Source organism: Triplophysa rosa, linkage group LG10 (assembly GCF_024868665.1).
Source record: "Triplophysa rosa linkage group LG10, Trosa_1v2, whole genome shotgun sequence".
NCBI lineage: Eukaryota > Metazoa > Chordata > Actinopteri > Cypriniformes > Nemacheilidae > Triplophysa > Triplophysa rosa.
The window spans coordinates 9,730,942-9,745,843 of NC_079899.1; the positions used below are offsets into that span (position 1 = coordinate 9,730,942).

Here is a 14,902-nt window from a genome sequence, read left to right on the forward strand (position 1 = left end):
GTCTGTAGAGGCAGTACGTCTGCGCTAAACACATGATTCAATCCTTCCTTAAATACCAGTTGGTAAATGGAAAGCCTTTTTGTGTAGAAAAGCCCTAAAGCCCTGTTGAGAAAATATAAATGAATAATTCTGTGATTAACTGCATTAGATTATAAACTACATTCTCATGCTGCCGGACATAATTCTCATAGGCACATTTAATAATGTTACAAATGAAATATGTTGCCGTGCTCGGACCTGAGGTGGTACCTTTGGCTATACAGTTAAGATCATTTCCTCATACAATTAAAAGAATTGTTGCAGGCCTCGTGATGTTACAGCTTATATGCCATTATTCATTCTTTTAATGCTTGATTGGCCTTTTGTATAATTGAACAATAAATTGCATATTTACAGAAATTATGCAGCAGCAAGAGATGCCGGGGTTAGTTGTCACACAGAATATTTATCAGGTGGAGATTACATTTGAATGTTTTCTGTATAGTTCTGTACATTAAAAAAACTGCTGGGTTGTTTTCAACCTAGCGTTGTGTCAAAAAAGGACGAACCCAGTCTCTTTTGGGTTAAATTAACACAGAAAATGTTTATATTTGACCCAACAATGGGTTAAAACAACCTAGCATAGGTTATGTTAAGCCTGTGGCATACTTCTTTTTTACGTGTATGCGAGCATACGCGTAAAGCCGAACGCACAGCCTTGCAAAGTATACTGCTTTTGACTCATACCCGTACACACGGGTTTTGACGCATGCACATTATGACATATTGCAATACCTCTCCGGGCCTACAGGGGTCAGGTTTTCTTCTACTACCTTGAATCAATGCTTGTACGTGAGGTAACAAAATTCTGGCGGTGCGTGTACTATGCTGATGTTGAAATTTGTGTCACGGGCACTGTACGCTGTCCCTTGCGTACACGTAAAAAGGGAACTATACGTCGGGCTTTACAACCCAATGGGTTGAATTCATCCCTGAAAATAACTCAGCATTTTTTACAGTGGATAGCTTTTGAACATCTCCATCATTTTGTCAGACAACCATAACAATACAAATAAATATTAACTATTTTAAAATTGGCCCTGTTTACTTTCTAAATGCATGTTCATGGTCTTATTGTGCATCACTTCATCAGTACATGTCATTCCATAATTAATATGGATGAAACCATATCAAAATCTCACTGTACGATAATACCTCGGTAGAAAGTCCACTGTACGATATTTATTGCAATATTTCAAATGACAATTGATGACTTGGAAACGTGCTATAAGCATCCTCTTTTCTTTATCCTCTAATCATAACTGTTGCTTAGAGTTATGAGTTATATGAGATGGGTCAAATGACCTAAAAAATCCCTTTAATAAAATAAAATAATTGGACCATATCGATAATATTGTTACATCCCTAATAGTTAATATTAATTAATTAAAAAAAGTTAAACAGTTCTGCAAATATAAAAATAAACATTTCCTGAGACCTCACTTATCAGTATCAGTAATTATAATATAATTTACACTCTAATATAAATGTATATGTAATGCTTAATGTATTCCAGTGTGTCTAAGTTGTGCCAGTACAAACAGGCCCATGTGTTGAAACTAGCATTTGTATTTCTGTAATCACAAAAGTCTTTGGCTTATGACTGCTCTCCTGGTACCCTACACCCTAAATTCTCATCAGCTGACCCAGTCCATTAAAACTGAGTCATAGAGCAACCCAACACACATGCTGCTGGAGATTTCAGAATGGTCACAGGATTACAGCAGGAAGGCAGCTGCTATGCTTAGGGCACACTTTCCCACAGTTACATCTCACACGATTACACCAGTGGCACCTTGGTAAATCTTTCTTTAAAAAAATGTAATTGCCAATATGCAACATTCTTTTGCTTCTTAAAAGGGCAAGGGCAATGCATTTAGTCAATGGATCAATGATTATATAAATAGATAGCTTATTTATTGTTCCAAGAGTTTTTAGAAAAATAAGTCGATTGTAGTAGTCAGTTTTATTGGTCAGTCAGTATTTTCCTTTCATCTAGAAGGCTCAGCCCAGAATAATTCCTTTGGTTGAGCACATGATCACTCCAGGGAGAAGGAGGGTGAGAAATGTAGAGAAAAGAGAGAAAGTGGGTCAAGAGGAACATTGATATTCGTAAATATGGTCCTGTGTGCCAGGTTCCACCGTCTACTACGGTATGAGTCCTGGGTGTCTCCAATAAATAAAGTGGACAAATGAATGTCTTGCAGACCCTCATCCTATATAAAACAATATAATCCAAAGGACAACTGAAGTTTGCACTATATATGTAAAGTCAGGAAGAAAGTCAAAGTCTGTTTGACCATTCATGTTTACAGGGTAAGAAATAGTTGATATAATAATAGCTCAAATAAAAACGTGACAACAAATAAAAAATGACTGAAGTATTTTTAATATCATTTTTTAAAATAGAGGTTGTACATGGTCCAAAGTGAAATACTCCATTTTTGGATCAAGGATTTGCTAAAAGTATAACTCAAACTCAAAACTTGTAAGCTTATGAGTTTATTTATGATGCACTACAAACCCAGTCCTTTAAAAACATGACTTTGTTAAATGTAAAGGGTCTGTGGGCATTTTTATTAAAATAACCAACTCAAACATCAACTTTTATTAAATGTCTCTTCCAGCTGAGAAGGGTGGAAAATATATTTGTTGAAAAAAAAACTACCTTCAGTTGAATGTATGCACACCATTTGTATTGTGCATGGAAGTAGAAACTGATGAATAAAGTTTGGAAGAATATAAGGATTTTTATTAAAAGGAAAATAACTTAAATGTCAAGATGAGAAAAGCTTTCAAGACAATGACCCAATGCACAAATGGAATTACTCAGAAGAAGAAATGTCAGGATATTAGGTCAAAGCCCACATCTTAACGTAATTAGAAATACTATATGAAGACTTGCAGTGCTCAATACATTGCTGGGGTTTCTGTAAGAAGGATGTAGAAGACAACAACAGCTTTTAAAATGTATAGTTTTATAGGTTTTTTATTATAGGTTTACAAATTTCCTTTACAGATATTGTGAGTAAGAAATTTACTCTGCTTTAGGAAATTGACTTTGATCTGAACATTAAATTTCTAAAATTCAAATTACTTATATTTAATAATTTAACAAGTGATACAATAACAAAGAAAGACCTTTTGCATTGACATAAAATGGAAAAAACAGCCACTTCATTTTGTGTTTTAGGGCCTTACATAATGAGAAATCTTGGAAAAAATGTTGCTTGGTCATTTATCAGCGTGTTAAGCTGCTTTGTACTTCAGTCAAAGTGACTCACCAACCATGGATTAATAATTTATGATCAACATTTTGTTTTAATGTTAATTTTGGATCAAGGTGTGTGTTTGTGTATAACATAAGTAAATAAATATGTAAATATTATTTTGTCAAAAAAGCTGTTTATGATGTCAAATTGTGTACAATAATTCATTACAGTTTTAAATGAGTAATTATGATTAATTAATATTATATTAATATGATTATAATAAATGCATAATTTATAGTAACCAAGTGACTGAAATATAAAGTATATTGTAAAAATTATATCCATATAAGTAAATTTAAATAAATTGTTTAAACTTATATATTATTAAAAACAATGACAGCAGTAAACAAAGAAAAACATTAAAAGATAAAAATTAGATTTTTTATTGGATAGCGCATAAGGCACACAATAACATTTCATACATTTCCAACCTATACTGTATAGCTGTTACAGCTAATTTTTTAATTAAAACATTTACATTGACTACTGTAAAATAAAAATGGCACATTACATCATATAATTTTAAGGGAAACTTAGCTATGTCTGGATTTCAAACCCAAAATGTTTTTTATTTATTACTTTTCAATTTTAACTCATCATTTATCTCGCTTTTAAGATTAATTTGCCAGCATTTTTTTTTTTTTTTTGAGAATGCGGGTTTATAGTAGGAGGGTTAGCGTTCTGTAGGCTGAATGTGGATACGTCATCAGCGTCACGTGAACGCGCGTAATCTCTCACATGTAGAAGTCACAGCAGCTGCATGAGAGCGAGGTGCAGCTCAACTTGAGTGAAACAGCATTGACCCTAAAGACGCATAAGCATGCTTAAAATGTTGACTGAAATGGACGAATTGCACAGGGCCGTTTGAATATTTCACGAATTAACGGGACTGCTTCATAGGAAAAAGCTTAAACGCAGTCGGCGGGATGCAACCGGGGACACCACGGTTTTCCTCTATGTAAAAGAAGGAATGTGATTTTAAGGCTTATCACCAGGCAACCGTAAAACCCGACCGTATGCCGTTAAACATATTCAGTTAATAATTTCAACTAATTATAAATAACATTGTCCTCGCAGCAGGACACGGATTCTCACGGGTCGTTTTAATAATACAACATCCTGACCGAATGCGTGAAGACACCTGGGACTGAAGCTCGCGCGCACATGCACGCCGCCGCCTCACAGGCGATCGTTCGCTGGAAATGAAGAGGACATCATCCCGTGTCTGACCAAATCCGGCCGATTTCCCACCGTCCCGGCCATCTGTGTCTCTTCGATTGTGGAGGTGAATTGCACGAACAAAAATGACCCAGCCAACGGGAAATACGACCACGGACCTGGACCAGAGCTGCGGTATATCAAAAAAGAGCATGATAACCAAAATATTTAAAGTTCGCAAAAGGAGAGAAATGCTGTTCGTGCAGGTGTGTTTCATCTGCAGCGTGCTTTTCATGGCGTGGTGCATGTCGGCGTTGCTCACAAAAACAGGTGAGTGGGCTTAAGTGATGTGTTAATAATGAAGCTGATGATATTGCTTTTGAGAAATTCCGTTAGGCTACTCTTGCATTTGTTCTTATGAGAAATGGGTTTCATTGTTTATTTTCAAAGAGGCAAAACGCACTTTTCCTTTTTTGGGACGTCAGACGTTGAATTATTCACAGTTGTGGGATTACAGTCTGGTGCTGTCAGTGTAACGAGCTCTACTAATTTGGAGAAAGAACGATTTAATTCGAATGATTAGTTTTGGGGATGCGTTTGGTAGTTGCTTCATGTTCGCCTCATCCCTTATTCGTTGAGATTGTTCAGTGTTTTATGGAAAAATGGCTTGGCTTGAGGTTAAGAGACGCACATAATGTACAGCAGTCACATTTGTGGGCAGTCTGTGTAAGTCCAACGACTGACGCAAAAGAGAACGGAAGTTGTATTTATTTGTTTAAAAAGATGTCTTCTGAACAGTCTCTGTTTGTATTTTTTACATCGGTATGGCGATAATTTAATGTACCGCTTCATTGCATTCACTGACAAGCTGCCCATTCCCAGCTGTCTTGAGTTTGAAGCTCCGAGGGGCGGAGTTAAATGCTCACAAATTAAAGGCGGAGTAGAACGTCTTGTTTTAATTTTACAGTAACGTGACATCTGCTGTTCTGACAGTCTTAAACGCGTTTTTTCTTATTGTATATAAAATCATTATTGCTAAATCATTGGTTATGCCACACTCACAATAGATTTTCAATTTGCAAAATGCGACTACAGATATTGTCAGGGACATTAAACGTCATCATGCATAAAAATCTCACAAATAATGCAACGGGCACAAATCTCTAAAAACGTGGATGGGGATGCATTCAGGTAGTATTTTTTTTATCAGGAAACATGTTGTTTTTAATAAAACATTTAAAAGTTTTCGGAGGCTTGGAGGTGGTGATGTTGAGCGATCGTGATGTAGTCTGTTTACACTTCTGCCGATTGTATTTAGGCTTCAAAAGTAATACATTTTTGCATGAAGATGCATGTCGAGTCTTCCGTTTTGCATGCGTGTGAATGGAAGTCAATGCAACTAAGTGTAATAGGATTTTTCTATAGGCTTTTGGATTAATGAAAAAAAAGCTTTAATAGATTGAGCTCTGTGTAAGTTTATGATACTAACATGTTTTGTACATCAAGTCACACATTAACTCAATTTTATGAAGTTGGAATCCTATGTGAATACAACTGCTGGAAAAAACCTTATGCTAAACGGACTACACCATGGAAACTCATTCAAAGTTTATTAAAGTCATGTCTCCTTATAGGGAACTACTCTGTGGATGAATCGTACATTATTTTTTATTTGTAGCCATGCTTTTTTTGGGTGGTGGTGTAGTCGGTTTATAGCCTTGTGTTAGCTACTTCTGGCGACTGTATTTAGGTTTAAAAAATATAAATGTTGTGTTCCTTTATTTAAGATATTTTGAAGAAAGTTGGTAACTGAACATCACTGGCCCCCATTCACTTCTATTATAGACACAAAACTAGTGCAAGTCAGTGTTTCTCCTTTACGTCTTTATACTTTTTTAAATAAATAATGTTTATTCAATCAATCTAATGTTTTATCAGGCTATTTACTTTATATTCTGATAGCCACAGTATGTATGAAACATACAGTAAAAGGTCTGGTAACTGAGAAATTGAGTTGATAGGCTCTGGTGCTGAAGCGAAGTCCCAGTGGTCTATTTTAATATAAAAAAAAAACTACTGACAAGTGACAACAAAATGTAACAACTGAAATAAATATATCATGAGCAGGAGTACTTACAAAATGTTCAGCCATTCATACTATAACTGATTCTAAATATTCTTTCCAATTAATACATGATTCACAATGAAATGCTCTTAACATGCTGATTATTTATGCTATTAATATCATAAATGCTATATGTAGATACAAGACGTTATGTTTTATAATCTGTCACAAACCTATATAGCAAACATTAAACTGACTGACAGCTAAAAATACTTTATTACTGCTGCATTTTCGTTTACTTAAGCGTTACAGAAAAAGTTTCCATTTATTTACCTGCTCTTGGTGTCTGCAGGTCTTTATGCGACGTGTCTTTGGCGGGAGAAGCAGTGCTCACGGAGCGGAAAGGGTTCAAATGAAGCGCGTTTGGCGCTAAATAAAGATATTAGAGGATATAGCGGCAAAATATAATCAACATAAATGTCCCTGATTGCGCGTGATGTGTACATCTCAGTTATGTAGACGCGCTGCTCAATTTAAACCACAAATAGTCAGATTTTTTGAATGGTTCATTATGTCTTGCGGTCAGGATAGAACGAAGGATAAGCTGGGTGAAAACCTGTCATCTGGTGGTAACTGGACTGTTGCTTGTCAGGGGCAGGGCATGCGTATTTTCACCACCCTGGGGGTGTTTAAAAACGCAATTTTTTATCTGCTTTTCAGGTGGTTGACGCGACATATTTTCCCACACGCGCTCTCTGTCCGCTGGCGAAAGTGTGCTTACCTGTGTATGTGCGCGCACGTGTCTGTGTGTGTGTGCGCGCGCACGCTTCGGGTCGGAACTCGATACAGAGAGCAGAGGAGAATTGTAAAGGCGCGACCAAGTAGAAACAGAAATGACATGCCGCCAAGTAAATAAGATTAATAACATAATGCTATTTAGTTTGTTTAGTACGAGAACAAGGTATAGACATGTTATATAGGAAAGGTAACCTTAAATGACTTCTTGTGATCTAACTCTACATAAAAAATTAAATTAACTTGACCTTAAAGGGGGCGGGAAGTGCCGTTGGAGAGGCGGGGCGTCCCCCTAAGGTAATGGTAGGGGAAACACTGCAAGTGAATGGGGGCCAGTTAATAACAATTTTCAAATATCTTCTTCTGTGTTCTGCGGAGGAAATATAGTCATAAAGGTTTGAAATGACTAGAGGGTGAGTAAATGATGACAGAATTTAATTTTTTGGGTGAAATATCACTTTAACCACAGACCTTATTTCAGGCATTTAACCAAAAACCCAGTGACATTGGAGCGATGGAATCACAAGTGCTAAAATGCTAAGTGGTTTCTGGGTTTTGGCCTACAAAACTTAGTCATGACTGCAGCATTCTATTTAGGACTCTGCCCTGTATCAGAGAACACTTTAAATCTATTATTTTAGATGGGGAAGTGCTTGTGAAAGCTCTACTGTGTGACCAAAACCTAGTGCAAATTTTGCTACAACGCATTCCGATGGAAATCAATCTGAAAGGACTCTAAAATGTTAAAGTTAAATGTTAAAGATCGCGTATCACAGGCAGTTTCTGCCAATCTCATATTAATCTTGAGTGCCTATACAGTAGTATTGCATACGTCGTATCTTCGAAGAGAATTTAGTTTGATCAAATTTATAAAAGAGAGATACAGCTGTACGATTATTTCAAGAAAAACACGAGCTGCTAGAGGTGGGACTAGTGGAGAGAGTGGGATGGAACTAAAGCACGAGCCAGCAACACATCACATTAATCCCTTCGTGTTTACATTACGCACGTACACGCCGAATGCCAACAAAACACAGACGTATGACTTAGTTTGACTTACCGTGTGCAGTTCATGTCCAGCATCTTTTAGCACTGGGACCGCGCCATCTATCAGTTTCAAACGATCTCCAAATCCAGCGTTATATCCACCTTTTATATAACATCCATCACTGAAATGCCGTGAACAAACAGACACACCTAAACTTCACTATCGCAAGAGTAACTAGCTGCAGCACAGCCCATCTTGACGCAGCACAGATAATCTTGATGGTAAGTGGGTCTTGCTCGTCGGTTGGCTCGTGGACGGGCTCTTTCTTTTGCCTTGCCGTGCTTTTCCGGGAGGATGGACAATAAAAGGAAAAGAATCCCTGTGACGACACAAGTTGGCGTGCTGGGGAAGTGTATCAAGTACAGAAATACTACGTCATACGTCCAACTCGTTTTTTAACAAGTTGATCATGTTAAGCATGAAGAAGTCAGAATGCATAGCATGATACCCGATCTTTAATGGATGATATAAAGAAATGAAGTTTTATAACCGTTACATTGGTTGAAATTGCGAATTTCTCAGCATTCTTAAAAACATTTGGGATAATGCAAGTACAGAAGTGAACAATTTTTTTTACACTGTGCTAGTGTTTTGTTGCATATTTTAATGTAAAATTTTGCATGTTGTGCATTTAATCACAGAGTTGGTATTTTATTGTAAAATGTTATGTTTAAAATATTTTATTGGTTGTATGTATCTTTACTGACAAGTGGCTGGCAACGTGAGGTAAACAGTCCAATGTTTCTCATCTCTCTCCTCACAAGACTACTAAAAATATACCATGAAATTCTCTAAAGCAGTTATACAATATATAACTATTCTCTATTGGAGTGTATGTCACAACTGTAAGGTGCATGTGGAGGGTATAACAACCTCATGCATAAATGCAAGTATAAAGATAGAAATAGGGTCCCAGAGGACACAGGAAGTGGAATCAATCCCAAATAGAAAACCACACAGACACCTTAGACTCCATACTGACATGTATACCGTTATAAGCTGTACAGCCCAAAAGCCCTGTGGTGAAAGCATGTCTTGGTGCTCCCATTGTCTCCAAAGCATACATTTAACCGCTGACTGCATGAGTGTTACTGGTGGGTGCGGTTGAGTTTAATTATACCAAAATTACAAGCATTTTAAGAGATTACCTGCACATGATATTGTAATGAGGATGCTGAATATGTGCTTTCAGCTTAATGGTTCTTGGTTTGCCGGCATATCTGATAAGCTGTCAGGAGTCCATCTGGTGTGCTTCCCTGCAGTCATTATAGAACCTTTAATCACACCTAATTTGGACCAGCCTCCCAAATCTCATTGTTGTTCTTCTGAAACGTTACCTTTAGGTTTTTCCATATCCATAACGGAAGTGCAATTAGTGTAGGCATTAAATGCTGCTTAATCAGCTTTGAGTGTTGAGTTCCTTATCCTGCCCTCTGTTTGTGACACTTCGTTAGACAACTTTACAAGCTCTTTTTCCTACTTCTCATAAGTCGTAAGTGGGTCATTCTGTTCTTAGAACGGAGCTGTTGGAATGTTTTGACAGGTTCTGCTGCAGAGTGTGCGGTTTTAATCAGTGTATAGCTGCTCCTAATTGTATCGTAGAGTGAATTTACAAAATCAGCATTGGCCATTAATGTGCATGCATTAAAAGCATACAGTAGTTCGCCTGAAAATAAAACTTATGGACATATCTTTGCTTGAAATATGCAGCTTTTATTTATTTTTTATTAAAAAGAAAGAAATATTGTTACGAAGGATGGGAGCTGTAAAGCATGAACAATTCCATTTTTTCCAGTAACAGTTCCTCCTGTGCATGTTAATTTTGTATTTATATACATATTTAGGAAATGTTTACATGTATTTATTTATATTTACCAATAACTTAAATATATACATATTTTTTTAAAGATGAGGTAACACGCATTTTCTGCCAATCTCATATTAATCTTGAGTACCTATACGGTATGCATACTTCGTATCTTCGAAGAGTATTTGGTTTGATCAAATTTGTAAAAGACAGATACAGCTGTATGATTTTTCCGGAAAAAGATGAGCACCTGGAGGCATGCAGCATGAGCACACAATACATCATCACATTGATTCACTATAAGTTCGTGTTGTTTACATTATGCAGGTACATGCCGATTGCCAACAAAACACAGACATATGCCTTCGTTTGACTTAAGTGCAATTTTTACCTCTGCGTCGGAGCCTACACGGAGTACCCTACGCCGTGCGGTTTATGTCTGGCAACTTTTAGCTCCATCTTTCAGTTTCAAACGATCTCCAAATCCAACGTTATATCCACCGTTTATATAACATTCATCACCGAAATGCAGTGAGCAAACAAACACAGCTAAACTTCTGTCAGCCGAGTGAAGCGGCATTGATGGGTGTGCTCTTTCGCTCGCTGGATGACTCGTGGGCGTGATTTTCCGGGAGGATTGCCCAATAAGGGACTAATAACCCTTGTTACGAAACGGGAATCCATGTTCTAAAAAAACTTTCAGAAACCATTACGAACCCTGGCGGAGTGAATCGAGCACAGAAATACTACGTCATGTGTTCAACTCGTTTTTTGACAAGTTGACCATGTTAAGCTTGAGAAGCCAGCACGTTTAACAGTGTAAAGAATAGGGATGGGTACCGAAACCCGGTATTAAACAGGCCCCGGGGCAAAATTATGAAAGACCGGAGCATCGATAAACTCTGCCCTTATCGGTTCTGCTTTCGATCCTCAGGGAAATTTTTTATTTTATTGCTACATTAACGTTATCTTGCACATTTTATCTCAACAATAGTTTCTTATTTTCATCAACACCAAGAATTTAGTCTTTGGCGCAAGCATATCCGTTATTACCAGCAGAGCGCGCGAGGTGGCACGTCACGTGTCTCTCACGCAGTTTGTGTCTACACAGCGCACACACACTAACAGCTGCACAGAAAAAAGACGCTCTTAATTTGCGACGACAGCGGAGAGAACTAAACGTTCAAAAGTGTGGTTACACTTCACCAAGGTTGATGCTGACCGTGACAATGCTCATTGCCACAAGTGCAACAAAACCTTTGCTTGTAAGGGTGGAAACGCAAGTAATCTGTCAAAGCACCTGTCAAAAGTGCATCATGTACAGACAGAGAGATTTACTGTTTTTGACTGTTTAGCCCAACCTAGTTCATCTCTTGATGCCCCAAGGATTAAGGAAGAATTTCTGAAAAATATAATTTATTTTGTTGTAAATTGTTTATTTTATTTATTTTAAATTATTTATTTATTGTTAATTATGTTAATTCAAATAAAGCCATGTTAATTCTGTTCCTAATTTGTTTCTTATTATATCAAAAAGTACCGATAAGAATACCGTTAAAGTACTGGACCGATCGATAGGAGAAGTAATACCATTTAAATCTTAATGATACCCATCCCTTGTAAAGTCGTCAGAATGCATGAAATAGCATGTTACCTCCGTTTTAAACATATGCATGTATGTTTTTATAAATACAAAATTGATATGCACCGTACTCAGACATGTATTATGTAAACAAACTTTTATTCTGGATGTGATTAATCGCGATTAATCGTTTGACAGCCCTAATTAAATTTAAAATTAAAAAAGCTTGAATAATCATGATTGTTAATTGTGATTAAAATTTTGAGCAAATTAATTGTGGTTATCATTTTACCCATTATCATGCAGCGCCCAACCAAATGTAATGCCGACTACAGGTGTCCATCTACCTGGATATCCTCGAACATCATGCATGTTTTGAGCAAAATATGTCATGGTGCATAATTTGGGGCAAATTATTCCCTTAACAATATGTACTAACATCCATATGCGTTTAATGCTTAACAGCTGTAATTCAAACTGTCCAAAAATATATTACCCTAAATGTGTGCCATGCATAGTTTCAACTAGATAAGTGTGATTATCATTATTTTTGGACCTCACTGCATATTCTTGTGAACAAATGATGCTGAAATCTACTGGGAGAGCATAGAGAGGCACAATGTTAATCATTAAAGCTGCGAGCAGCGATGATCGGGCCCTCGCGGAAAGTGCCACCGCAACCCGATTGCATAAGGAAAACAGTGAATGGTAGGCGATAAAATGAATGCAGGCGAATTATAGTAGGATTTGTTATTTATTTAAATGCGTCACATTCCCTTTTTCCAGCTGGTGGCGCTATTGCTATAAGTGAACACTGACATGGATATGTGTTCAGGCCAGGACTTTTATCAAACATGTGAAGTGTGAGGCCGGTCAGACATTGTGTGCCTGAGTTACTATAGCTTCCTGTTTCATGGCGAAACATCAAACTTTGTCACGCCACCATGGACTCGCCCCTCAACGAAAAGTCAGGAATTTGCAATGTATCGTCACAAAGGTCTAGGAAGTTATATTATAGAAAGACTTTAATTTATTTACACGTACCAGATATCCTGTTATTTATTTAAATGTCACATTCCCTTTTGCCCACTGGTGGCGCTATTGCTATAAGTGAACACTGACATGGATATGTGTAATCGTAGGCGATAAAATTAATGCAGGAGAATTATAGAAGGATTTGTTATTGATTTAAATGTGTCACATTCCCTTTTGCATAGCTTCCTGTTTCATGGCGAAACATCAAACTGTGTCAGGCCGCCACAGACACGCCCCTCAAAGAAAAGTTAGGATCTTGCAATGTATCGTCACAAAGGTCTGAAGATCATACTGGCCAAATATGATGCTGACTTGTTTGAATCTGTATGAGGAGTAAATCTGTCATGGTTCTGCCTCATTAGGGCCCGAGCACGGAGGAGCAAGCCACCGGCTTGCACCGTAGTGCAGAGCCCTTTTGTTTCTGTGTTGTTTATTCTTCTTCTTCTTCTTCTCCNAATGTGACACATTTAAATAAATAACAGGAAATCTAGTACATGTAAATAAATTAAAGTCTTTCTATAATATAACTTCCTAGACCTTTGTGACCATACATTGCAAGTTCCTGACTTTTCGTTGAGGGGCGTGTCAAAGAGATCATGTTTCGCCATGAAACAGGAAGCTATAGTAACTCAGGCACACAATGTCTGAACGGCCTCACACTTCACATGTTTGATAAGAGTCCTGTTCTGTACACATATCCATGTCAGTGTTCACTTATAGCGATAGCGCCACCAGCTGGCAAAAGGGAATGTGACGCATTTAAATAAATAACAAATCCTACTATAATTCGCCTGCATTAATTTTATCACCTATCATTTACTTTTTTTCTTTACATGGCAATATTCAGATAGTTATAGTGCCACCTGCAGGAAACAGGAAATGGCATGTTTTAAACTGTTTTTAACTACTCAGAATTCACACATTTGATAAAAGTCCTGGCCTGAACACATCTACATGGTAATTTTCAGATACAGTTATAGCGCCACCTGCAGGACACATGAAGTGACATGTTTTAAACTGTGATTAACTCCTCATAGAGATTCAAACAGGTCAGCATCATATTTGGCCAGTATGATCTTCAGACCTTTGTGATGATACATTTCACCAGCTGGCAAAAGGAAATATGGCACGGAAAAATCTATAATGTAACTCCTTACATGCACGTTGCCCACCGTTCACTGTTCCTGAGGCCGACGGGTGGTGATGGCACAGGGTTGCGGTTGCACTTTTGCGCGAGGGCCCGATCATCGCTGCTTGCAGCTTTAATCTTGTCTTGCTTTTCTTGAGCTAGTGGCAGAACCATGACCAGAACCTCTTGTTTCATGTAGAGAGGGGAATTTTGGCACTGATTGCCTTCCATACTCTCCAGGTCTGGTCATTGTTCCTGCCCTCTTGTTTCCTCTTTAGTGATAATTATTAGTTCATGCCCTGCACCTGTCCCCTCTTGATTTGATCCCTTATTTAATGCCGCTTTGTCCTCTGTCTTGTGCTGGATCATTGTACTGTTGTGTGCGTGTCTTTTGTCTGGTGAGTTCCTGTCTTGTCAGTGTAGTGTAGTTTTTTGTATTTAATTCAAATGTTGTCTCTAGTTTAGTTTAGTGTAGTTAGTCCATGTTCTTGTTATATGTCATGTTTAAAGTTTGTTATTTTACCCCCCACATGGGTCTTTGTTTTGTTAAGTATTTATTAAAAGTCTGTTTAACCCCTTACCTCCTGTCTGCACTTGGGTCCTCTGTTCCTTGTCACCGTGTCTCACCGAGAATCATGACAAAATCACAGTTTAAAACATGCTACTTCCTGTTTCCTGCAGGTGGCGCTATAACAGTATCTGACAATTACCATGTAGATGTCTTCAGGCCAGGTCTCTTATCAAACATGTGAAGTTTGGGGCTGGTCAGACATTGTGTACCTGAGTTACTATAGGTTCCTGTTTCATGGCGAAACATCAAACTTTGTCAGGCCGCCACGGACACGCCCCTCGGAGAAAAGTTAGGATCTTTCAATGTATCTTCACAAAGGTGTGAAGATAATACTGGCTGTACTCTTCAAATATGATGCAGATCTGTTCAAATCTCTATGAGGAGTTAATCACAGTTTAAAA

General features: G+C 37.6%; 1 protein-coding gene across 3 annotated transcripts in view; it reads left to right on the forward strand.

Annotated features, from left to right (window-relative positions):
- Positions 1–4,035: 4,035 nt before the first annotated feature.
- The window catches only part of slc24a4a (solute carrier family 24 member 4a), a 66,136-nt gene continuing 55,269 nt past the window's right edge, over positions 4,036–14,902 (forward strand). For 2 of the 3 annotated variants that reach the window (XM_057343855.1, XM_057343857.1), the window contains exon 1: positions 4,036–4,799. In XM_057343855.1, the coding sequence (XP_057199838.1) occupies positions 4,616–4,799 (184 nt within the window). In that variant the 5' untranslated portion in view covers positions 4,036–4,615. The remainder of the gene's footprint in view (positions 4,800–14,902) is intronic. The other variant, XM_057343856.1, reaches the window with a different exon arrangement.